General features: G+C 36.4%; 1 protein-coding gene across 1 annotated transcript; it reads right to left on the bottom strand.

Annotated features, from left to right (window-relative positions):
• Window positions 1-6,877: 6,877 nt before the first annotated feature.
• RIMOC1 (RAB7A interacting MON1-CCZ1 complex subunit 1) lies at window positions 6,878-21,393 on the bottom strand. Its single transcript, XM_045565767.1, has 6 exons — window positions 21,249-21,393; window positions 17,836-17,942; window positions 15,876-16,022; window positions 13,903-14,034; window positions 12,540-12,654; window positions 6,878-7,385 (listed from the first exon to the last, which is right to left on the bottom strand). Exons 1-6 carry the CDS (start codon window positions 21,346-21,348, stop codon window positions 7,102-7,104), a joined length of 885 nt encoding a protein of 294 aa, XP_045421723.1. The 5' UTR covers window positions 21,349-21,393; the 3' UTR covers window positions 6,878-7,101.
• Window positions 21,394-27,973: the final 6,580 nt, after the last annotated feature.

Genomic DNA, 27,973 nt, shown 5'->3' with positions numbered 1-27,973 from the left:
AATTTTACTACCATATGTACACATGAATGTTGATCACTTAATTCCAATTTAATAGTGAGCACATGTGGTGTTTGTTTTTCCATTCTTGTGGTACTTCACTTAGGAGGATGATCTCCAGTTCCATCCAGGTTGTTACAAAAGGTATTAGTTCACCATTTTTTTTTTTTTTTGGCTGAGTAATACACATTTGGTTTTACTGAATAACCCAACAAAGCCCACACATTATACATATTCTTAAAACTTAAATTTTATTCTATAGTTCCCCCTCCTTTATTTTCCCTTGCAATTTGTTAAAGAAACCAGGTTGGTCTTTCTGGACCACACTCTGGACTTTCTTGATGGTATCTATTCCTCTGTCTCACTCTTGGTAAAATTCAGGTTTTGTAAAATATTTCATAAATGGTACTGTGCACTGAGATTGGAAGTCACAAGTCATTTTCATTTTCTAATGTTCAGAGTGATCAAACATTTCAAGGCCTGATCCATTCAAATTCTCCGTAAGCTTTTCACCTCAAAAATTTATCAGTTATCAATGAATAATATTTGCTTATAAGTTACAAAAATGTTAGTATTCTAATTCTATAATTCCTGTTATTAGATAAATTAAAGAAAAATTTTCCTTCTTCAACCATGTGATTGTCCTGCCTGAGACCCAGAATCAGCCATATTTCCAGGGAGCCCTGGCTCCTTTTGATGGAAAATGGTGTTTGGACATGATTTCTAGGCCTTTCTAGTGTCCTTTTTATATAAAGAGAAAATATAAGTTCATATTGTTATTTCCCAAATTTAGGATTACAGATTTTTTACTTCTTCAATTTCATAATTGTATCTTTTTCTCTTACACTGAAAATCCTCATTTCTAATTATATTAGCATAGTTATGATTAACAATTTAATTACTGAGGAGTTTAAGATTTCTTTGCAGTTCTTTTTGCCCTTGAGCATGTACACTAGGGATGTACTGAAAAATTACCATACTTTAAAGATAATTGAAACATTCCTGTGTGTTTAAGCCACCAAATTGATACACAGTACTGCTCATTTGTTCCATTTTGCTTTGGATTTTTAGGGCTTTTCTTTTTTAACTTTGATTTAACCTTGTTCAGAGAAATCCAGCTTCCATCCTAGTCCTTTCCATCTGGTTACTCTCTTCCTACTCCCACCATAGGTAACTGTTTTTTAAAGTTTGGGTTATCCTTCCATTGTTTGCTCTTAAAAAATACAAACCAATAAGGTTATATGCACACACACAGTTTATATCCCCTTTCTTAAATAAATTACACTATATACTTTTTCCACTTTGTTTTTCACTTAATAAGACCACTCCCTAGGATTATACAGAAATATACCTCATTGATCTTTACAGCTATGTAATACTCAAATCATGTGGATGTACCAGAGCATAAAATAACCTCTTTTTAAATGGAGTATTATAATATTTAGATAACTAATATTTCCTTAAATGCCTCTGACTTGTGAGTTAAGAGTAAGCCCAAAAGTTACCAGAAACCAAGTCAACCAGGCTGCTTGGTAAATGTAGAAGTTTTAGACAGGGTATGTGTAATATTCAGATGACTAATACATCTCAATACAGTGGGTATATATGCATTTGGAGGGAGGGGCTGAAAACTTTTTGAAAATTAACTGTAGGTTTTCTTCTAGCCATAACTGCAAAAAAGCACTTGGGATGCCTATCTGAGTCCTAATATCTTCTCTGAATCCTGTTTCCCATCTAGAAAGATCAACATGACTTGAACTAAAGAAAAGGCAGTGCTTTACTGATCAGAACAAGAGTTTGTCATTCAATTGTTCTGGCTGATAGGCATTGGAACATTAGTCAGCATGCTGAATGAGGTATGCCTATAGCAGAACTAAACATTAAGGAAACTAATGCTAGTAATAGCTAACTCTTCTGTGCTCTTGCCATGTGGTAAGCACTGAATGAAGGCACTTTGAACATTAACTTATAAATATTTAATCTTCACTATCCTGTGAAGTAGGTACTAGTAAGTAACAGTCCTGTGTTAAAAAATAAGATATTAAGGCACTGAAAGATTAAATAACTTAAGTAGAGTAAAACAGTTAGAAAATGGCAAGGCTATGATTAAACTCAGGCCTTCTGGTTCCAGACCCCACAATCCTAATCACTATACTACTCAGCCTTTGAAAGGTATTGGGACCAAAAGAAATAACATTCAGAAGTTAGAATAGTAAACTGAGATGATAAAAGTTTTCATTCTGATGGAACAACCAAATATAAAAGAAAACAGGAAACAAGTAGGGGAATATGGTTTAATTTAAAAAAAAAATTATATGCTCTAACACATTTTACTTGGAAACTTTCACTATAAGAAAAAACAAAACATGAAAAAACATCAGCATGAATACATAATGTGCACTTTAATTGTGGATATATTCAATGTATATTAATGTAATACTTCCATAACATGATATCATCTCATATTGTTAACAAAGAATACACGGAAGTGATACTAGAGAACTACAGAATCCTGGATGCTGTGGCAGATGGGATACCCTTATTGGAGCCAGAAAAAGCCCTGGAAGGTGGAAAGATAAAAGAGACAAGCAATCTAAAGCCAGCATATTAACCAGCTGTGGGTTTTTAAAAATGTCTTCAAAATGAATCCGGGAATGCCTTTAGACACAGCACACACTTTAATGAACATCAGAGAATTCACAGTGAGATTGTAAAGTTAGGAATGTAATTTTATTGTAGGGTCTTGGCCATGACTCTCACCTCACTCTACCATATGCAGAGGAATAAGGAAAAGTCTTTAGTCACGATTTGCACCTTAATCAGCATCAAATACTTCACAGTAGCCAGAAACCCTATAAATGTAGCAAAGCAGACAGGCCTTTAACTCAGTGTCAAGGCCTAGTTAACATCAGAAAATTCATAGTGGGAAAGAACCACACACACTTAAGGGTTGTGAAAAGTCCTTTAACAGAGTTTGAGTTTTAGTAACCATCAAAGAATTCAAACTGAAGAGAAACCCAAAATGTAAAAAATGCAACAAGGCCTTTAGGTATCACTCACCCATTAGCAAAGCCCACACTGAAGAGAAACTCTTTAAAGGTACCCAAAAGGAGAAGGTCTTAAGTAGTGATTCATTCCTTAATTCAGTACCAGAACTTTCATAAGAAAGAGAAACTTTATGAATGTACTAAATATGCAAGGTATTTAACCAAGAAAGGGGACTTTGAAGACACAAATGCTAAAGCAGTAGACAGGTGCCTTCCAACCACCCTAAATAAGATAGCATCCTACCCCTCCCTCCCCATGTCACAACGGCCCCTTACTCTGCTTTATTCTTCTTCACCGTACTCATTACTTGACACACTATACATTTACCTCTTAAAATGCTTTATCTAACTTCCTCTACTAGAACATAAGCTCTGAAACAGGTGAGAGTTTCACAAAGCTATATATCTTCAGTGCCTAGGACAAAAAATCTGGTATGTAGTAGGCACACAATAGTAGTTGAGTGAATGATGTGTAGTATTAACACTTTCCTTATGTGGAATATTTGGTACTTTGAGGTTACTTCATTCTAAATGAAAGAGAATTTATTTAGCAGGCTTTAACACATACAATATGTGTTCATTGTTTTATCATATACCAGAGTAAAAAGCATTGTAACTGTTACGGTCTACAAATTATTCTCCAACTGTGTGGGGGATGGAAAGTTGTACAAAAAGCACCCAGTAATACCCTCATAATTGTAGCAACCAGTGAGACCCAAGTGGTCTACAAGGGTCATGAAGGCAAAGTGGAAGTTCCCAGCTTCTGAAAGATCTCGCTTTCTCAGGTTTGGAATCTAAATTAATACTTCTCTGAGGGCTGTAAATATCCCTATATGCCTTGTCAACCACTGGTATAGAGGGCATGGCAGTTTGGAATCCAATAGCAGCAACCCTTTTGTTGTGCAGTTTGGCACTTAGAATCATGCCTCATTAATTCATAAAACATTACTAAGGGACAACCATGCATTAAGCACTATATACATAGATAAATTTAAAAAATACAGAGTTTACAACTATTAATAGTAAGGAAAATAATTACAAAACAATGTGGTCAGTGCAATGACATGGGAGGGGAAGATTAAGGGAACAGAATAAAGCACTATCTAATTTTGACTGGAAAAGGCTAAAAAAAAGCCTATGAGCATAATATCACTGAAGCTGAATCCTAAAAGACAGATAGATATTCACTTGGCCACATAGATAGACATAGAAACAATAATGTCTACAAGGGTAATGAAGTTGAAAAAACACAAAATACATTTTGGAAAGAAACTGGAAGTACCTGCAATTGATTGATCACGATGCTCTTAAAGGAGGAGAGATAATCTGTGGTTCTAAAAACCGTATTAATAACGATTTCAGTCTTTACATATACTTACAAAGCACAAGGTATTTTCATAGTAAGACTTATTAAAATGCTAATTTAAATAAAAGTCTTCTTAGCTGTATAAGGATAAGCAAGGGGGCTGAGGCAGGGATGGGGAGAGATTCCCCTTTCCCTAAAGGCTGTACCAGAATTTTTATGTTTCTGAAAAAGAAGTCTGGGTTTTAAACATTTGAGGAACACTGGACTAGAACATGAGTACCCAGGATGACTGCAGAGGTGATACTGGGAAGGCAGGTATTCCATGTTGCCCGGCTCTCTGTGGAAGATCCAAGGAGAAAACAAGAAATAGAAAGGATTTTATATGAATGATGAGGACTCATTGCTTGGACATACTGAATTTAAAATTACTACAGGATGTCTCAGTGAAAATACTTAATAGGCAGTTTGAAATAAGGTTTAGGGAGCAAGAGAGAAGCTGAGATTCAACTTACAGGTTTGGGAGTCAGTCTGATATTACAGGTGGTAAAAGAATCCATGGCTATGAATGACATTGCGTAAAAATATAAAGAAAAAAAGTTGGGGAGAGAAGAAGGACAGAACTCTAGTGAAGATCAATACCCAAAGACCTATAGAGCAGGCAGAAAATGAGATGCCACAAAGGAAATGAGAGAGACAGCAGAGATGAAACCTGTAGCAGAGATTAGCTTTCTATAGGAAACAAGCAACCTTTTTTCCTCTAAAGCAGGGTAAAAAAGAATAAAGTTGGTAAATATAAGTTGACCTCCTAACAAATCTCAATTTTCTGTATGATAGGAGGAACGGCCATATGCTAGGGAAAGGGCAGAGGGCCTAAGGAAAGTGATGGAAATTTGGTTCAGGCACAGTGGGAGAAGGGAGAGAGGCGACCCTAGTAACAAACAGAACACTTACATTGAGAGGGTTTCTAAAATTGAAGGAAGACACTTGTAGTGATTCCACTTTGAAGGACTGCATGTCCTTCATGCAGAACTCGGGATCCCAGAAAAGGTAGATAGCAAATAAGATTAATTCAATTGAGGGCTTGCAGAATGACTAGGCTGAAGGACAAAGGCAAGAAGGAATAACTAGTAAGAACATTTGATACAGCAGTGTTCTGTAAAGCTGAGGGTAGACGGGGAAGCAAGAAAATCTGAAAGGGCTGATAGTTCAGGAGTAAGGGGAGCAGTAAAGAAAAGGACGCTATGAAGAATCTAAAGACTGTGGAAAGGAGAAAAACATATATATATATATATATATATATATATATATATATATATATATATATATATATATATATATACATACACACACACACACACACACACACACACAAAGGAGAAAAACATATAAAATAAGGAAGTGAAAAAGCTGAAAAGATGAAGAGTTGTCATCAGTTACTGAAATTTAAGATTTCAGAAAGAGAAACTCAATATGGTGACATTCAAGGTGCAGCCATGGGAGTAAACTGCTGGAATATGACAAAGTCGCTGGGGCAGGAGTCCAGGATATCAGCAAGATATCAGAAAGATCATCCCCAAATGACAACAGAAGTTGAGGTAGACAGAAAGACCATGAAAAAGGTATCAAGTTAGGTTCTCTAGCCTTTAACACTCACCCTTATTATTAAAGGCAAAAAATATTAAAATTTCTATACAATATGAAAAGATGTACCCTAAAAACATATGAACTAATGGTGGGCTAACCTAACTTGATTTTCATCTTCATTACTCATTTGAGAAGCCATGCATTTTTTAAAACAAAATAGGAAAATCATTTTATAATTTTTATAAAATATCTAAAAGAAGAAAAATTTTAAATCCAATTAGTAATACATGGCAAAATAATTAAACACAATGATTCCTTTGTGGAGTCTTTCATTATTTATCTTACTGGAAATGGAATCTAAATATTAGTCGTAGTCTTTCATTTTGCCTACATTTATATCCATAGTATATAATCAAAACAATGAGGTGACTTGATTTTAATCTTTGAAGCATGGCAAACTTCAAGAAGATTAAAAAATAATCTAAAGATGGTTAAAATGGTAAGTTTTATGTTATATATATTTTACCACAATAAAAAAATAATCTAAACTAATAAAAAAAATCTTCGTAAAGCTAAATTGGGTTACTCTTCATTATTAGTGACAGGACTACATCTGTAGTTCAAACTGAGCTAGAATAACATACAAGCCATTTTAGAAACTATAGTATCATTCCTTTACAGCTGTAGTCCCCAACCCCGGAACCAGTACTGGGGGGACCTCAGAGCTCTGTCCCACCCTCCTACCCCTACCCCTGCACCTGCTGGTCTGTGGAAAAATTGTCTTCCATGAAAGTTAGGAAGGGGGGGGTGGTACATAGCAGGAGATGAGCAGTGACGAGGGCTCAAAGTTTCATCTGTATTTAGAGCTCCTCATAGCTCACATCACCGCCTGAGTTCCCCTCCAACACCTCCCCCCTCCCCCAGTTTATGGAAAAATTGTCTTCCATGAAACCAGTCCCTGGTGTCAAAAAGGTTGGGGACTGCTGCTTTACAGGTCTAAGAATATATAATAAAAGATGGTGATGGCATTTAAAGAAGGGTACCCATGCTGTATATCTTTACGCAGTGTAATATTCTCAAATTCAGTGTCAATATGTCCTCTTTTCTGGAGCTTTCTTTTCTGTTTTATGGGTCTTTTTGTTTTTTTGTTTGAACTAGATGAACTTACTAGTTACAGTGATGCTGGAAGAAGTTTAAAATTTGTTTTGCATTTGTTGTATTCCATTCTTGTTCTTTCAGGGGTCCTTCACACACAGACACATACTTCTTCAAAATTTTTTCTCCTACTTCTCGGAAATCCAAGGGTTCTTTGTGTGTAGTGCAGCTTGCTCCAGAAACATCAGTATCCACTTCATGATTTTCTGGTTGTTGATCAGCACAATGCTTCAATCCCCAGTAACACATTTCACCACTGTACATCATAGCCAGCAAATGAATGTCACTAAATATTCCTGGGAAAGTCATTTAGGTTGACAGATTAGAATTAAAAGTTTAAAAAGAAACCCTAGTTATTAACTACCTGTAATAAATTCCTTTTGTCATTAAGCATTTTTCTCATTTAACAGTAACCACTTGGAAAAGCCAAGTATCACTAATATAATCCTCATTGTATTTTTATCTCTATTTCACCTACTGAAAAAGCCTACTACAAAAAGAAAAACAGAGTACTATCAAAGCATTTTTTAAAAGAACCATTTAGATAAGTGTTCTTAACCTTTCTGGGATCCTCTTTAGGATTTCTTTGAGAATCTAATCTAATCCAGGATATACACCCAAAATTCTGCAATTTCAGAGTACTTATAAACTCCCAGAATCCCATCCATGGATACAACTTTTATTTGGGGGTATGCTGTAAGATCATTAATATAGCTACAGTTAAATATCCTACATCTCCTATATGTCTCTAAGTGTCTACAGAAATTATTATGCATAATCATGCCCAAGAGGCCATACAATTATAAATTATTAAAGAAGTTAAGATGCTTTGTATTATTGGGAAAAAAATACACTGAAGAATTTTAATTGAAAATTGAATGCATTCTCCTTATGGGTAGTTTTTCCAATAGGCAATTATATAATTAGACATTTATGGTACATAAAGTATATTAATTTGGTAGAAAGACAAATAGACCTATTAGAATCAAAAACATCTGGGCATAAATTACTGGCTTTGTGACTTTCAGCAAGTCACCAATGCTCTTTGAGTCTCAGTTTATAAATCTAAAAAATGAGGATTCCACAGGCTCTACTTAATTCATGCAGTTTCTTAAGGAATGTATAAAATAAAAATGTATCAGAGTTTTAGAAACTATGAAGTGTTAAAAATAAGTGATTTATTCTAACATACTTCTGTGATTAGAAAAGGTTACCTGAAATAAATGGGCATCGTAATCTCAGCTGCTCACCTAATATGGTTCAAAAGAAATGACTATGATGGATGGTACTAGAAATTCAACTTTCAATACTGTGGTAGTTTCTGTTTTTAATCTACTGCAACCTTTTTAAAATCTTAGAGTTTGTCCCCACAGTTTTCACCTTCACTTCATCTCAAATTCTGCTTGTAAATAGTAACAAGAGACACAACAAGTTCAGCAAAATAGCTGACTCATTAACATATTACACCAGTAAAAAAATATCCACTGAAGAGTAGAATCTGAGACTTCCATTCATGAAAACATGATAGACTACACTATATTATGCTTTGTATGTATAAAACAAATTTTACTTAGTAAGTACAAGGCATTTTACATATAATCATTTCTTTTTACTTTACTCCTTTGTAGTTAAAAGATCATAAAACTCAAAGAAAAGGCTAGATACAGCATTGGATATTATTCAGAATTATTTTCTATTAGATATAGCATTTGACTGAATGTATATCCTTTTTATTTTGTGATCCTATACTCTGTCTAGTTATTCCTAAAAAGACCAGTGTAGGAAAACAAGGAGAGAGAAGCAAAAATGGAAGGAAAGTTGAATTTCTGAACAGGCTTAGAACTTTGGGAGGAAGAACTGAAGTTATGTCCCACAAAGTGAAGCTTTGGTGAGAAATGTCTTCCTAAGGGAGATCTGAGAAACAATTTTTGCCCCACTTTTTAGGTTAACCTCATTCTTTATATTAGCAACAAAGAGTAACCCATGACTGAGATACAGAGATATCCTACCAGAAAGTATTTCTAGAAAGAGAATGAATGGCTGTTATGATAAACAGTGGTTCTTGAACTTTTGCCTGCATTTGAATTACATTGTGGACTTACTAAAATACTGATTGCTTGCTCCTCACCCCAGTTTCACATTCAGGTATGGGGCTGGGTCTATGAATTTGCAACTTTTAAAACTAACTCCTAAAACTTAGGGTGATTCTGATGTTGCTGGTCCATAGAATACTTTCAAAACGACTGCATTAAAATATCAAAGGAAGAGATGACCAAGGTAAAAATTAGGTACTTTCTTCCTCTCTATTCCTACAAGGAGTCCACTACTCTATAGAAAGAGGCTCTTTGCTTCTATAAATTTTCCCTGATATTTTCTGTTAATACTCAGCACGGTTTTTCAATAAAACACTTTACACTGTGCATGCCCTTGGTAAATGCACATGTGACAGTGTAAGGGCCTATGTGACATGGGGGGTGGGGGTGGGGATGGAGAAAGAGAATAGTCCATCAAGTGAGAGGGCAGAAAGGTGACTTTCTCACAAGAAAGAAGTGGCCAGACTGGCACCTTCTGGGGGCAGTGATGTCTAAATCTGCCTATATCATAACAATTTAGGATGTTTATTAAAAATAGATTCCTGGGCTTCATATGTTGAATCAGAACTGCATGGTTTACACAGAAATCTGTACTTTAAAAAAAATATTTGCTAAGTTATATATGCACATATTTATGGGGTACATGTGAAATTTTGTTGCATGCATGGAATGTGTAATGATCAAGTTGGAGTATTTAGGGTATCCATCATCTGAATATCATTTCCGTGTTGGGTACATTTCAAGTCCTTTCCTAGCTATTTTGAAAAATACAGTACATTGTTGTTCACGATAGCCTCTCTACTCTACTATCAAATATTAGAACTTATTCCTTCTTTCTAATTGTACGTTTGTACCCATTAATAAACCTCTCTTCATCACCCCCCCACACTCCTACCTGTTAGTGATATCAGTTCAGATCTGCAGGGGAGAGAGGGTCCTCAGTGGTATAAAAACGGGCATAAACCATGGGTGTAAAAGCTGGACAGTATTTTGATTTTCCCCTAGTTGATTTCAGGTTTAATCTGACAAGGATATTTTTACAAGCTCTTTGTCTGATAAGTCCATGTCCAAAAGATTAAAATTCTCTGGCCTCACTTTACGGAAGAGTGAGGCTCAGAGCTGAGGTACACGGGCTTATTGTATACATTTGGTAATTTTTGAAAGCTGAAAATTTAATGACATACAGGTAATGTCTAAACAACAGTATGATTATCTTGCCTTGGAAAAAGAAACAAAAATTATATACTGTTTTACCTAAAATTAGATAACATCACCAAAATCTGGCCACAAAAATATTCTGATGCCACATATAGAACTTTTCTCCCTAAATATTAAGAATTATTCAGAATTACAGTTTAGATTGGCTAACAAAAAATAATTAGAGCCTCTCCAATGGAGTATTAGGAGTAATTTAGCCAATAAAAGCAGGTTGCCTTGCTTCTAATCTAATCATCTTCAGAGAGATGCATTTGGGCAGAGCAATCTTTAGATGAGAACAAGAAGCTAACACCATAAGAGGACTGAGGGCTGTGGCAAAACTGCAATGCTGCCTATATTGTTTTCTTTTTTCCTGGAAAATGATTTAAGACTCTGACTCTTTTGATTCCCTTGTTGAAGAAGTAATTGAAACCAGAGGCTAGTAAATTCAAAGAATGATAAGAAGAGAAGGCACCAATAGTACATGCCTCCTGAAGGAAAAATTCCAGGCTGTGAGAGTATCTTACCTTATAGCTAGCAACAGGAGAATGAGGAAAATAGGTGATATGTGTCACTCTCTTTTGTTCTAAATAAGCTTTAATGCCTACTCCTGCCTTTTTCTTCTAAACAGTATCCCAGGTTAAGAGTCCACTTGGGTGGGTTGAGGAGATTTTAAAAAGGCCATTTTCAATGCCTTTAATTGGTTCATTTGTTATCTGGAAGAACTAATAACTAATATAATATATGAGGGCTGTCCAGAAAGAATCCAGCCATGTAATATGAAAAATGGAGACATTTATGGCTGGATATTTTCCAGACATCCCTTCTATACTTTCCATAAATACATCAAAACACCCTATGTTTGTCAAAATGTCATGCCCACCAGGGAGTTCTTTGTATTCACAATAAGTCATTTTAGGATAAAGCGTTTCTCTTAATGAATAGAAAAATAACAATTTTTGGACACCATGTTAATGACACTTAAATCACTCTGTTTTATCTATGAAATGTTTTTAAATAGGAAGGAAAAGCCTAAAGAGGCTAACAAAGAAACAAGAAGAATCAAAATTCTAGAGTTTTTCCCAATAAGTTTTTTTATTATTCCTCATATTTCATTTTTTTCCCATCAAATTTTTAGATAAAGTATAAGAGAGGAAAAGTTCACACATATGATCTAATGTCACTTGCAGCTATGTGACATTGAGCAGGTCACCTAGTTAAGCTGGACCTCAGTTTCTCAACTTATAAAGAGATGTTAAAAGTAAGTGGTTCTTCTCTCTCCACATTCCAGTCTAAAACCCAAATGATGATCTACATTCAGTTCCTAGAATTTTCAAGTACATAGATGTTTGTGGCAGAAACTTATAGTTGCCATCCAGAATTCATTCTCCCCCCACCTTCTTAGTAAAGAACCTTAATTTTATTTGGGATGGCAATATATCAGGTTAAGGACTATACTTCCCAGGTTTCCTTATAGTAAAGTCATCTGATTAAATTCTAGCCAGTAAAATGGAGGTCATAAGAAACTTCTGAAAAGGCTGCTCTAAAAGAGCTGACTTGGCTGAAAGAAATTCCCTTGTGCCATTCCTGTAGCTTGAAACACAGGTGAGATAGGAGCTCCAAGAGCATCTTGGGATACTGAGAATGGAAGCAGTATTGTGAACAGTTACATGCATGCCACGTAACTTTGGAAAGGATCATTTATATTGTACTCTATATAAAGTGCCTCCCCCTGAAGCTGAAGGGCTCTGTTCTAAAGATAATGGAGGAAAAAAAGAACATAATGATGCCATGGAGCAACTGTACCAGCTCTAGACCATTTCTATGTGAACGATCACTAAATGTCTACTTTGTTTAAAAATTACTTCCAGTCTGTTACAAGTAGCCAAACCTAGTTTTCATAAAATGCTGACTGCGGCTGTGTGGGATGTAAAATACATAAAAATAACATAACTCTTCCAAAATTACTAAACAGAAGAGATTAGGAGTACTTTTCTATATTACATAAAAGGATTCTAACTTTTTAAAAGCCCTTTTATTACTTTTTTGTCTATAATTGAGCTTGAAATTTATTTAAATCAGAGTAAAATCTAATAAAACTTCCAAAAACCTTAAAAAGACTTAAATCACTTATAAAACTTTAAAAAGAGATCACATTACCTGCACTCAGTAATTTAGCTGTATCTAGGTCTTGGAAAGAAACCCCTTCATTTAACTGGATAGGACACCGATAATTTAGCATCTGTAGCAAGTAATTGATTCCATCAACAAGGTACTAAATGAAAGTAAAAGCCAAAGAATTAAAAGCATTATATTCAGAGCTGTATAAACTTCAAATATTAATTGTTTTCCATTCTTTACTCAAGAAAAAAATGGGCCAATATGTATGATACATATAGCTTATGACTATTACATTTCAATGATATAAGGTCCCACCACTCCAAGACTTTCATAATGTAAGTATACACCTTCAAATACTCCAATTAGTAAAAGTATAAAAAAAAATGTTAACCAAGAACATATTTCATTAATATACTTGTCAAAGATGGTAGAGGAAAAAAGGATAAAGATAATAAAGATGTGTTCAATAATAATTTATTAAAAACATGTATATACTTATAATTTAGAAATATTATGATCAAACTTTCATATCTGAAAGTATGACTTTCCATTTCCAATCCCACCTAAACTACGTGTACTTTAACACAACTTCAAATCCTTAGTGATACAATACTAAGACCTACGTCTTTGGATTTAGTCATTTGGTCAGAATAGGAAAGATGAATCAGAGGGCCACAATTTTCTAAGAGCAGGGTCATGTGGGTTCTTTAGGAGCATTTTGCTGACACAGGCTCCCAACCAAGTGTTTCCTTTAGGCCAAAAACAAACAAACAAAAAAGGCTTACAAATTGATATAGTTTATTTTATATTTAAAACAATAAAAATCCAGATCTTAAAAAAACCAGGTAGGCCGGGCGTGGTGGCTCACGCCTGTAATCCTAGCACTCTGGGAGGCCGAGGCGGGTGGATTGCTTGAGGTCAGGAGTTCGAGACCAGCCTCAGCAAGAGCGAGACCCCGTCTCTACTAAAAATAGAAAGAAATTATCTGGCCAACTGAAATATATATATAGAAAAAATTAGCCGGGCATGGTGGCGCATGCCTGTCCCAGCTGCTGGGGAGGCTGAAGGCAGTAGGATCGCTTAAGCCCAGGAGTTTGAGGTTGCTGTGAGCTAGGCTGACGCCACGGCACTCACTCTAGCCCGGGCAACATAGCAAGACTCTGTTTCAAAAAAAAAAAAGCAGGTAGAACTTCCCAGTTTACAAAGTGCTTCCATGTGCTATCTTATTTAGTCTTCAAAACAATCCCAGTTTATTTAAGACTACACAGCTAGTAAGTGAAAGATCTAGAACACAAACCCAGACAGACCCTTTGATTCTACTATTCTTACTATTATAGCAAAGACAGCTTTTTGCAACCTATAAATATCAACAATCAAAAATGTGTAAGAAATGCCTTTTTACCTTTTTAAGCAAAGTAGATTTTCTCAAGAGCCACTCTCTTCTTTTGGTCAGAGAATGACAATACATGTATAGTAGGGCTCCTCGTCTCCAAGAGAGACATTCCAGTAGCTCGTCCCCGAGCAAATTGCAGTGCTGAAACACAAAGACATAGCTAAAAAGAGAACTCGATGTTTATAAAAGTCGAAGTTAAATTTCAAAAACTCAGCAATTAAAAACACTCTCACGTCACAAAATGTGCCCTTTGCTTACAGAGGAATGCTTTACTTTGAATCAACTAGAAATACGGAAGTTTATTGCTACATGAAAATTAAAATAACTACTTAAATTTACAAATAGTTTTACAAAATAATTTTTAAAATCTTTTAGTAGAATATTACCCTAATATATTTGAAATATAAGTAGTCACAATCTGATTAAAAAGATAACTTCTCAGAAATACATTACTTGATGCAAGAATATATCTATTTCTATTACTGCTAGAATAAACTATTGAAAAGCTATATACAAAAATAATTTTAAGAAATCAAAACTTTTATGGCAGTATGTCATTTAAATCCTGGGATGATTTGTTTTCACAGTTAGCCTTTCCTGATAAATATAGTGAATGAAAAAGATATCTATCTCAGTATTAACAGTCAGCAGACAGTTAAAGATGAGAAATTACTTGCTCGAAAGAGTATCTAGGACTAGAGATATAAATCTTTCTTTCTTTTTTTTTTTTTGAGACACAGTCTCTCTCTGTTGCCCGGGATAGAGTGCTGTGGTGTCAGCCTAGCTCACAGCAACCTCTAACTCTGGGCTCCAGCAATGCTCCTGCCTCAGCCTCCTAAGTAGCTGGCACTACAGGTGTGCACCACTGCTCCTGGATAATTTTTTCTATTTTTAGTAGAGATAGGGTCTTCCTCTTGCTCACGCTGGTCTCAAACTCCTAAGCTCAAGTGATCCTCCAGCCTTGGCATCCTAAAGTGCTAGGATTACAGGTGTGAGCCACTGTGACCGCCCAGTCTCAAACTCCTAAGCTCAAGTGATCCTCCAGCCTTGGCATCCTAGAGTGCTAGGATTACAGGTGTTAGCCACTGTGACTGCCTAGAGATACACATCTTGGAATTACCTAAATAAAGATAGTAGTAAAAAGCATGTGAATAAGTTGTCAAGCAAAGACAGAATACAGATAATCAGAGGATAAAAGAGACATCCTGTGAATTATCCTACAGGTTATTCTTTCAACTTTAGTGCCTATGTTTCTAGAATGGAAGAGGGTAATTGCTAGGGAAAGAGCAAGAGAGGATGTCTTACTTCTTAGGAGATGGCCTGGTTTGGTGGCTCACGCCTGTAATGCCAGCCCTTTGGGAGGCTAAAGTGGGAAGAAAATTAGCTGGGTGTGGTGGTGCACGTTTGTAGTCCCAGCTACTTTGGAGGCTGAGGTAGAAGGATCACTTAAGCCCAGGAGGTCGAGATTACAATGAGTTATGATCAAGCCACTGTACTGTAACCTGGGCAGAAGAACAAGACCCTATCTCTTTAAAAAAAAAAAAAAAAAAAAGAAGAAGAAAGAGACAAGAAGCATGCAGGAAGGGGGTGATCAATACTAAGAAAGGTAGCAAATGTTCAGAAGGATGAAGACTATAAAAAGAACAACAGATGTGGTAATTAGATTAAGTAACCTTCAAGAAAACACAGCATCTGCAAAAGTAAAGGGAACAGAAATGGGAGTATCTATGTTTAGAAAATGATTGGGTACTGCAATTACAATCTCATTATACAAATTATGCAAATATTCTGAAACATTTATTAAAATATGATACTTTATTTGTGACATTGGTCTGAAATGTTGAGCTCTCATATCTCCCTCCTTCAATCTTAATTTAAAACACAAACAAAGATACAATCAAGAAGAAAAAAATAGACTCCAAAAAGCCTGATAGCAAGAATTAGCAACATTCCACCATAATTTCTGGCAGTGCAAAACTTACTTTTGGATGCATACTATTTTCCTTAACTAAAATTTCTGGTTCTGAAAGAAAGCTGATGAGCTCTTTTACTTTGTGTGAAGAAGAGTCTTCAGGAAAATCTTCATCTACTAGCTTGTTCTCCTCAAAATACGTCATGTCCAAAATAGCCTAAAGAAAAAGAGAAAAAAGTACCTATAAATGATTTACATTTTGAAGGATAACTCTTACAGTTAAATCTTACACATATAGGCGCTTTATTAGACATTTAAGTCTTTTAGCACAGTATTTAAGTTTCAGAAATAGGCAAAATACCTAGCTGTAAACATAATTTGAGACAGACCTTGTAGAAAACTTCATAGGTATTTTGCTAAAGTACTGAATTAATGATAATTTTGTTTCCCTCCAAAAATAAAAGAGATTTGTTTTAATTAATAGAACTTAATTATATAAAATTATGAAAAATATACTTATATTCTTTGCTATTTATATATGTATAATCCCTGAAAAGTTTCTAAGTGCCTGCTATATCAAATTAAGGTTACTACCTATAGTTTTATATATTGAATCCTCAAACGATTTATGTTTTTCCAAATGTAGAGCCAGTATTTGGGGGATATGTACCCTGCCACCTAACGGCGGAAGAATACCATCAACATTATGCAATTCAGACATTAAGTCCCCAGTCCCCGGCATTCCTAAATACTAGAGACACTAGTCTGGCATCTTGAAATTCTCAAGTCCTTTTTCTTTTTTTACTCTATTGGACTAAAACTAAGGAAACTGGGTTCTAGTGTCAGTTCTACCACTAACCACTACCTAACCAAGGTCAAGCCAATTTTATCTTTTTTGAGCCTTAGTTTCTTCACTGGTAAAATGATAAATTGGACTAAATGCTTTTCTAAATTCTGGAATTAATTAACATATGTAAAGCACTAAGAACATTACCTAGCACACGGTTAGTGATCCTGAAGTGGTAAGTGTTACTGTGTGGAAGGCCTAAGCCAGGAACGAGAGATCATCATCCTACAGAAGATGATCTGTTGATTTAGAACCATAAACAGGGTTCAAGAGGACCTGGGAAATTTAAATCTGCATCTCTAGGTCTTTTGCCTTATTCTAGGAAGTAAATTAAAATATTTAGAACATTTCCAGGTGAAAAAAAATGAGGTGCTATCCACCATATGCAGAAAGCAGGAGCTTTCTGAAAGGAAAGAAAGTAAAGCAAAGTACCTGCCGAATTGTAACAGTTATTTGGGGTTTGTGAATAGCTGTTAGGTTCATTCAGCCATGAAGTCTGAAGGCAGAAACTGTCTTTATGTACCTTCTAACGGAAAGCACAGTGCCAGGCATGTAAACGCTACAAATGGGCAATTTGGAAGCTTAACTAAGTTTACTCCTATAACCATTTCAGTTTTATTATCCCTTAATGATCAAGAAAGGCCATACGAAAACACTCTATCAATTACAAAGTGCTAAATAAATGTTAGTTACTATAATGAAATTATATTTCTTGATGTCAGCCTGTCTCAGCAGTGTTCCAGAAAACCAAGAAAACAGGTACTGTCCACACAGAGGCCTGAATTTGAAAGGAAAATAAAAGAAAAAAGGAGGAACAGAAAAAAATCTCATGGACAGGCATGATACTAGAAAGGGGAGCCACGTTGAGAATCTTAAGGAAAGGAAACTATCAGGAAAAAAAAATAATAATCAGGGCCCTTATAGAATCCCCTACTTCCTTTGAAACCATCAAGAACTTAGATATTGCATGCACTAGAATTCTGCTTTTTATCTCTAAATGGAAGCAATTCTGTTATCTGGAAGATTTTTTTTCCCTGACTTTTCTTATCAACACACCTCATAAATCTTACTTCTTTGTACATGGCATCAAAGTTCCAAGTCTATATGCTTTATACATACAGTTTTTTGAACAAATTAACATTTTAAATCTGCCCTTATAGAGTGTCCACATCTATTTCAGTACCTGTGTGTAAAGTTCTAGAAGATCTGATGCATTTGAACATTCTTTCTCTTCTCCACATAGGAGTTTCAATTTTTCTAGTGCTGCAGAGGCCCGAATTAAAAAGTGATCTGTAAGTAATAAAAACATGATAATTATTTCACATAGTTTCAGAATGCTATTTAAACAAAAAAAGTTATGTATATGAAATGATGAGATGAAAATTATGGTATATGGATAAACAGCATGGTAGTAATAATATCTTATCTAAAATATAAAATATATCAGAATGCCTAATCCTAATTAAATACATTTATTATGGAAAGCAAAAGTCTGAAAACTTTCTAGATTCGCTGTTGCCATTTCTTGAATGCAGTCTGTATTCTCATAATACTTCTCTTATGATGTTGATGCACTTAATATTTAAATAAAAACTTTCACTGGAATACTACAAATATACATAAATCTAGAGAAGGGGTTTCCACTGAAAACTTATAATTTCATAAATTTAATTGTAAATGTTTTCTAAAAGAACACAATTGACCAAATCAAATGCCTCATAAAATATCAACACTCTGAGCAATTATAACTTTATCATAATGTATTTCTAGCTGTTAGAATTAAAATTACATAATGCATCTGTGTATTTTATTCCCTTAAAAACTTAAAAATGAAATAAATTACCCCATTTCTTTAAAACCTAAAAGAAAATGAACTAAATTCTTCTAATATGGCCAAGGATCACAATTCACCCCCCTCTTCACTGACTCCTAATCTTTTTCCCTTTTTCTAATGTCATAATCTCTTAATTTATTGTATCACTTTACCTTTTCTTATGTGTCCACTCCAAGGTACTACACACCCTTCTGTATCACCTCATGCAGTCAAATTGAGGTATCAAAATACTAAAGTCCCTGAGTTTGCCCCTCTATGCCTCCCTTCTGAAATATACACCATTTTTTCCTCACTGGCCAACAGACAATGTTGCACTTGTTGAAGGCCCACCTGATCCAGTCTCAGAAGTTACATAGACCGATAAGCTGTTCAATGTTGGAGAGAAAGCACCTGCAGTTTATGTCCACTGGCAATCATATGATAACCTTAAGTTTTCCCAAGTCAAATCTACCTGTAGGTAGACTGGATTCTGATTACTTTAAGATCTACTATTCACCTGAATTGAAAGTTACTTCTTTAGCACTGTGTTCGTACCCCTAGTCCAGAAGTAACACCCATACAACCCCGCAAAAAAGATTCTACTATTAACTGAAATTGTATGGAACATGGCACTCCTTAGGTGCTTCTTTAGACTGTGTTGATATTGTCTTCTTAGCTTGCAGATTATTTTAAATGTAAAGACTTTCATTGTACTCACTAAACCATTGCTGAAGTAGTATGTCACATGATCTCATGTCATAATTACTGTAGGGGGTGGGTGTGACACAGCTCACATTTTGGAAAAGCCCATAAAAATGCAGTAAATTTACTAGAACTATTTAGTCAAACGATAGGCCAGGCAAAAGATGAAAGTGATTCTTAATAATCTCTGGAAAAAGTTCCTCTCATGGCATACTTCCAGATAGTAAACATAATGTGCTTGTACAATGAGAAATAAATGAACAAAAAATTGGCCAGAAATAAAAGAGAGCATTCTTAGAAGGAATAATGTCTGGCTGCGTATGATCTAATTTGAAAAAGACAATGGGAGATATTAAACCCCTATAACCTAGTATAAATATATAGTTGTTACATTAAAGGGCAGATTTTGAATTTGTGTATTATTTTTGTTGTGTGGGAAAAGAATACCAAGTTCAATTCAAATACATGCAAATCTTGTTTTAATTAAACTTCATAAAAGAAAATCATGCTAGTTAATACTTTAATAAGATTAAACTGATTTTAATGCTGATTAATAGCTCATAATATGGATCATTGTAGCAAGTTTTCAGAAGTATAAAGCCCCCAAACAAAAATACAGTATATGGCACCATTGACTTTTTTTCTTCGAGACAGTCTCGCTCTGTTGCCCCGCCTAGAGTGCAGTGACGTCATCATCACTCACTGCAACCTCAAACTCCTGAGCTCAAGCAATCCTCCTGCCTCAGCCTCCTGAGAAACTGGGACTACTGGTGCACCCCGCTAATTTTTTCTATTTTTAGTTGCCTGGCTAATTTTTTTTCCTGTTTTTAGTAGAGACCAGGTCTCCCTCTTGTGGGTCTCCAACTCCTGACCTCAAGCAATCCTCCCACCTGGGCCTCCCAGAGTGCTAAGATTACAGGAGCGAGCCCCCCCCCCAGCACCACTGACTTTTATTTCCAGCCCTCACTCATTCCAAACTGGATTAAACAACTGTTCCAAGGAAAATGAGAATGGCTGTTGGATTCTGTGATAACTTAAAAAATTCTTTGATCTCTTTGGACTGCTTCAAATGGAATTAGAGGTAACTTAGATACACTTCCAAGTAATAGCTACATGTGAAGCCTGGGATTCACTTACCACAAACGAGAAAAAAAAAAAAAGCTTCAGGGTGGTCTGTGGGTCACTGAAGAACACAATCCCGAGAAAAGATAATTCAGCAAAGATTCTTCACTGAAATGAGGGCATTTTTATCACAGACTTTCTTTAATAAATTCAAGAACTATTCAATTGCTTGCATAGTTGGAAAATACTCCAACACTGTTTTCCTACAAATCTGATGACAATGAGTCAGTCCACAAGAATTTTATAAACCTATCTGTAGTAATGACTCAAAACTCAAAAAGGAGTAATGTAGAACCCACAGGCAGCTGAGAAGGAAGAGAATTAGACTTAAAATCAGAAGATCGAGGTAATCCCCTAAGCCAGTTTTTTCTAAAGAAACAACTTAGACGTTTCCAAAACAAGTGTTCTAATACAGAGCCCTTGTGAGAACTGAGATGTATGCGAAAGAATACTCTAAATTACAACCAATGTAAATCTCTTCTGTAGAATACTGTTTACAGTTAAGTTTTAAATCCAAAACATAAAACGGAAATTTACAACGCAGCAATGAGAAGGTAGGACTCTTACACATGCCTATCTCTCTTTCCTGGATGCAAAACCACTATTACTAATTTAAACTTTCACGTGTACTTTGTTATTCAGACTCTACGCTTTTCCCAATCCCTGAGACAGGTAAACCCGACAGCAAAGACCTGGCTGAGATACGCTTACGTGACACATTTTCATGGGTTCTGAAAAATACGGTTTCTAAGCCGTATTTTGCAGTAACGCTTTGGCAATGTGAGTTCTGGGGAGCGGGCAAACGACAGCGCAGCGGCGATCTGAGCGCAAGACCTGGGAGAGCTACGGCCTGGGACCCCCACGGACCAAACGCTACCGCCGCCAGCTTTTACAGCCCTCGAGCGCCAGCCCAGTAAAACTGTTCGCGCCACCCACTTCCCTCTCCTCCGCTCCCTCACCGTCTTCACCGGCAGCTTCACTAAGTTGCTGTATGTGGGCCTGAGCCAGGTCCCCGAGCTCTTCCACTCGCCTCACCACACTAGGGCCCGCGGCAGCCATGGCCACAACAGGCGGGCGCGCCCCAGCCCACGTGACCGCGCCGGCCTGAGATCACCTGATCCCCCAGCGCGGGCGGGGTAGGGGGCGGAGTCCGCATGGTTGGTGGGAGGAGACATCAACTCCGGAAAAAGGACTGACCCAGGCCGGCAAAGGTCTTTCCGGGTTATTTTCTTCCTCCGGGACTTTCTCCCACCCTCCCACAATCCTGAGCAGCTAGGAGCCTGTAGCGACCGGTGTGACGTAGAGGCACGCCTCTCTCTAAACCAATCGGGAGCCAGCCATGCCCCCAGGCTGGCCCAATGGGAAGTCAGCTCTCTCCAGAGGGCGCGGGGAAGGCGGGTTGGCTGTGTCTGGCCAGCAGGATGCGGTTTGACGTCCGCCCTCGCGTGTCTGTCTAGGGCTACCGCGGTAATCGACAGAGCGGGAGGGAGGGTCTGGGAAGAGTACTGTTGGCTTTGCTCTTCCAGTAAGGAGGTTGCTAAAATGAAATGGTCATAATCCCCTGGTCAGAAATAGAAACCCTGCGGGCTCTGCTGTAGCACATCCGAGTTTCCAATAGGTGGTTCTGCGTCTGGGTGGAGAGCTGCAAACGCTGGTGGCGTTGCCAGTCTACGTAATTGAATATTGCTTTTCTAAATCTGAATATTAGCAGTCAGGTTTGTTTTATCTTTGACCTCCCCTGACTAGTTCACCTTTAAAGTATTTTAACCGTCTCTCACCCAATAATACTAAACTTTACAGCTACAAAAAATTTCTATTGCCATAGGTCTGGAGACCTTCCCTTAAGGGGCAAATTGTGCGTGAGTTCATCTCAACTAGGAGTCTCAAAGCACTCAGTCAACAAGTCTGACTTCCACTTTGCATTCCCTGATTGCTTTCTTGTCTGTGGTCAAATAAATCTTTAACTTTGTTTATTCCTTTTTCAGTTTAACACAGTATATCTTGAATAACCTCCATCCTATCTTATTTCTTATGGAAGGTGGTTTTTCTATTTACTAGAAAATAGTAAAAATAGCAAATAATGTATTGTGATTTATAAGTAATTGACCACAATGACTTTTTTTTTTTTTTTGAGGCAGAATCCTGCTCTGTCACCCTGGCTAGAGTGCCGTGGCGTCAGCCTAGCTCACAGCAACCTCAAACTCCTGGGCTCAAGCAATCCTCCTGCCTCAGCCTCCCAAGTAGCTGGGACTACAGGCATGCGCCACCATGCCTGGCTAATTTTTTCTATATATTTTTAGTTGTCCAACTAATTTCTTTCTATTTTTCAGTAGAGATGGGGTCTCGCTCTTGCTCAGGCTGGTTTCAAACTCGTGAACTCAAACGATCCACACGCCTCGGCCTTCCAGAGTGCTAGGATTACAGACGTGAGCCACCACGCCTGGCCCTCACAATAACTTTCTAACTTAACTTTATAACACCAGTTTCTTCCTGTGTCAATTTACCCTAAATATGGAGGACAGAAATCATGTATTAGTGCTGTGTCCTCGATGCCTCATACACTGCCTGGCACATAAATACTCAGAAAAATGTTTATTTATTGAATAAAAGCTCCATGCTATCCTGTCAATGTATTGTTCACCTTATAATCAAGAAGCTGGAAGCCAGGAAGGTTGCATTATATGATCAAGGTGGGCTAAAGAATCAAACCCTAATAGACTTTTGGCACCTTAAAATGCCAAACCTCACTAAGTATATATTCTAAACAAAATTTACAATTCTAATGATGCAATAAATAACCATGGACTTTCAGCAGACACATACCTAACACTGGGACTTATTGCTCAGCTGATACTCTGGTATGTGCTTATTTTCAGAAAAAGAATTGAAAGGGATGTGAGAGTATATAGTGCAGTCTCTCATTTCCAGATGAATAAAATGAAGATAATGTAACTATCAACCCCTCCAAACCTTAGGATACATAAATCTGTGATTTGTCCCAGATCGCACCGAAGTATGCACCTATAGAAGGTTCCCTCACCACAGAGATAAACAGATAACAGCCAGACCTTACCAGTGCACACTAAATGAAATGCTTAAAGTAAGAGAACTTCCATACTAGAAAAGAAGAAATATGAGTAGTTTAGCCCCAATTTATAGTTAATTACTTTTATTTTAGGAAAACCACATGCATAGAACAAATGAAAAAACACAATGCTGGATTGAAAAATAATAATTTTCAGAGAAATTAATAATTTACCATCATGCTACCAAAAAATATCTTCCAAAACAAATAATTGATCTTATTTATACCATTTCCCTCTCTACTGATATATAATGAATAAGATTGAATTAGCTAAGAAGAAATTGATTTCTAGGGATGTTTATAAGAAATGAAAATCTTTTTTAAAATAAAATTCTTGATTGTCCCTGAATTATAAGTACTTACCATTTGGACCCTTTAGAACCTTCCCTTGAAGGCTTTATACTTTTCATGTGGGTCTTATTTTCTCATATAAATTTGCCAACTCCCTGTGAATAGGGATTATTTTTTTTAGTTGTTACCAGTGACTTGTATATAGTAGGACCTCATTAAATATTTGCTACCTTTTTAATTCAGTGGATCAGGAACTATGGTAGGCACTGGGATTATAGCAATAATAAACAAAATAAACATGATCGCTGCCCTCTTGGACCTTATTATCTAGTAGAAAAAAATAGAGATATAATAATCACATGAATAAATGTATAATTTTAAAATTGTGAAAAGTGCTATAAAGGAAAAGTAAGGAGATAAAACTTGATTTGAGGAATTAGGGAAGGCATCTCTGAGGAAATGATATTAACACCTAATTGAATAAAATTAGCCAGGTGGAGAATATATCAGTGTGGGGCCAATCAGGAGAGAGAAACTACATGGTAATTTGAACAGGGGAACTTTACTATAAATAATTATTAAGTATAATGGGTGATGGGAGTGACAATGGATTGCCTAGTAAAAGATAAGAAAGTTCTAAAGAGTAGAGGAATAACAGGTAGAGGAGCCATTACCTGTAGGATAGATCCAGACCTTGTTGGAGAACTCACACTCATGGGTCTCTGGATGGCAGAGAAGTCACTGTGGTCCAAAGGAGTGGAACTTGATGAAACTTTATCCTCTGGAACTTGCCAGAAATCTATTTTCTAGGGTGCCAAGGAAAGTTGTTTGTAGGGAGTATCTCACAGGAGGCACTCTGCTACAAAACTGTGCAACGTGGATGCCAGAAGAAGCTACTGGCTGCCATGCATTATAGAAGTCTAGTGTCAGAGAAGTTGCATCTGTGACAGGAGCCTGGTGTCAGCAGGCTGCCCATGTTTCATGGGCCTGCCAAGAAAGGACACCATCAGGAAAGACCATTTCCCTCCTGTAATGTCTCTCTAGTGCCCTCTACTGTCAAACTTAACATTATCAGTTGACAAAAGAAAAAAAATATTTAAAGGACCCGGATATATTTGCACAAATCAGGCAAAAAGGATACATTGGAGCGGAGAAGCAAGAAATCTAAAACTATCACAGTGTGGAAGAACAGATCAGGTTAGTAGGTAGCATATGCAAAGTCTATGAGTTTGGAAAGAGCTTGGCAGTTCGGAGGAGTGAATGAAGGCCAAAGGCCCCTGGTGTGAGGGAAGAGAGTGGAGCAAGATGAGACTGAAGAGTTGAAGTGGAGATTCTCTCTTGAGTGGTTGCCTCCCTCCCAACCATGCAATGGACCCCCAAACCCTGGTATAAACCCCCATTGGCCATGTCTGTATAAATTGACCCAGTCTTCTGATCATGCCAATTCATTTATTCTATCAGGTGGTCATTATTCAATATTTAATGAAAACCTACCAGGCACACATTATACATTAATGAAGAAGACAGACTTCCCTCATGGAGATAGATTGGAGAGTAGATAATAGATCCAGGGGTAAAAATCTGATAAAGGCCAAGCCAATCAAATTCTTTCTTATGATAATTGGAAAGTTTAAAAAGCACAGAGACAAGACTAATCACATTAATGGCAGCACTCCAGAAAGACAAATACACCAGCTGCTGCTGAGATTCCTGGGGTAGATTTGGTTTCATCACCTTTCTAAGTCTTGGTTATTCAACTTTTCCTTCGTAGTCAGCTGCATCTTTATCCTGAAACCAGAGTCTGTTTCTGTTGCTTGCAACCAAAAGAACAAACTACAACAAGGGTATATGTTAGTTGGGGCAAATCAAGCAGGAACTCTGATACCACGGTAAAGATTGTGGACTTTATCTGAAGTGAGACAGGAAGACATTGAAATACAGGTTGAGCATCCCTAATCTAAAAATCTGAAATCAGAAATGTTCCAAAATCCAACACTTTTTGAGTGCCAATAAGATGCCAGAAGTGGAAAATTCCACACCTGACCTCACGTGACAGGTCATAGTCAAAATGTAGTCAAAATTTTGTTTCAGGCACAAAATTATTAAAAACATTATGTAAAATTACCTTCAGTCTATGTGTACAAGGTATATATGAAACATAAATTAATTTTGTGTTTGGACTTGGGTCTTATCCCCAAGATAACCCAATATGCATATGCAAATATTCCAAAATCCCCAAAAATATGAAATCTAAAACACTTCTGGTCCCAAATATTTCAGATAAGTGTTACCCAACTTTCATTTTAAGCAAGGGAGTGGCATAATCAGATGGTATTTTAACAACTTTTCTTTGGCTGCTGTAAGAAGAATGGAATGGCAGAAGTGTGAAAGAGAAGTGGGTAGGTCAGTTGGGAGACTATTTATTTTCCTGGTTGAGAAATAAAGTAATTCATACTAGTGTGAGGACAGGGGAAATGAAGAGAAGTGGATCATTTTGATGCACTACAGAGGTAGAATCAATTGCACTAGGTGACAGAATTGGATGTAAGAGGTAGAGGAGAAAGATGATGCCTTCCAGTTTCTGGCAAGGGTGACTTGGTTGATAATAGTGACATTGTCTTAGACAAATTTGGAGGAGATTGGTGGGGTAGAGCAAGAATTCAATCTTATTGATTTCCAGGGGTCTTTATTTAAACCCAAGCTGAATAAAACTTTAATCTAATGTAACTTTCTACCTTTGTCTAGAAAAACAATTGGCAATTCATTTTTGAATTTTACATTGCAGGGGTGGGGAGGAATGAGAGTGTTAAATGGTAGTTAAAAGCTGCTATGGGTGGAAGGATTAGAAAACTTAAAGATATGATAATTACAGGGGTTTTAAATAACAAGAACTACCTAATTTAAACTCTAGAATAAATTTCTGGAAGAGAACAGAAAGACTGCTGCGGCATTTAGGTTCTTGAGGTCTCATTTTATTTTCCAAGAAACTATTTCCCCCCACCCTCCAGAAAATCAATCTTCTTCCTTATTCTGTGGGAAGCCCTATTTTACTATTTTCTTTAGCATTTTTAATAATATCCATATTACATGCAAGATATAACTACCATATAAATTAATTCTAAGAGTCTTGCACTATTGCTGCAATATAAGCTAATTCCCAAGTTCTGTGCTTTTTGGGGGACATGACATTTAAAGATAGAGTTCATTAGAAACTCACTGGATTATTAAAAATCTTAATAATTCCAATCCAAATTAAATAGGATACATTGAAAACATTACAAATAATTGGCATTTAATTTTTAAGAGATTCTATTTAAAGCCACACTTGGATTTTATTACCAGTGTTAAATTCTTAGTGAAGGCTTTTTTTAAGGATTATAATCACTAATAAAAAATTTTAAACCATACCCACACAAAACATGAATGTCAACTGGAAGATCAACCACACTAGCTTCTTAATGTCCTGAAGAACTTATGTTAAGGGAAAGCATCACATTAGGTAGAATAATTTTGGCTATAGTTCTCAAAAAATCTAGCTACAACCTAAACAATGAGGAAATACATGCTTTGGGAAACAAATCCCAGAGGTAGGGCAGGATTCAATGCTCTGTTTCTCTGGAAGTTTCTTGGTTATTCTGTCTTTGTGTGTTGGCTTCATCTTTAGCCTGACAGTAAAATGGCAGCAGCCATTCCAAGCCTCATATGTAAGGAAACTACTGTTAGGGGAAGAGAGAGGCAGTCACCACTAGAAGCTCTCACAGAATTACAAGGCAGAACTTTAGAATTTCAGATAAAAATTTCCTCACATTTCACTGATTCAACGTGGGTCATGTGCCTGGTTCAGAATCAATCACTAACATAGGGTTAAAATTACCATTATACTGATCAGGTCTGTATCAGTTGGGATTCTCAAGAGAAACAGAACCAATATGAGATATACATACACATACATGCACTTATACATATTAATATTATATAAAATGAAATATATATAAAATGAGGGTAAGCTACTTATAGTCAACTGATTGTTGATATTATCCACATCTACAAAATACTTTACAGGGACACTTAGATACAGTATTTGATTAGATAACTAAGTACAACAGCCTCCTCAAGTTGATGCATAGAACTAACCATCACAAGTTTTATTCATGAATATGTGAAGAGTTGAAAAGGGATGAAAATGGAGATCTATACAAAATTGGGTCCTATTAAGAGGAGGGGAAGTGGATACCATTTGGGCAAGCAGAAATACCCACTATTAACATGGATCATAAATAAGTTCTGTTACCACTATTCTCCCACTGG

The sequence above is a fragment of the Lemur catta genome, chromosome 12 (assembly GCF_020740605.2).
Source record: "Lemur catta isolate mLemCat1 chromosome 12, mLemCat1.pri, whole genome shotgun sequence".
Taxonomy (NCBI): domain Eukaryota; kingdom Metazoa; phylum Chordata; class Mammalia; order Primates; family Lemuridae; genus Lemur; species Lemur catta.
Note: the sequence above shows the minus strand (reverse complement) of the source record. Positions and strands in the feature narration are given on the sequence as shown.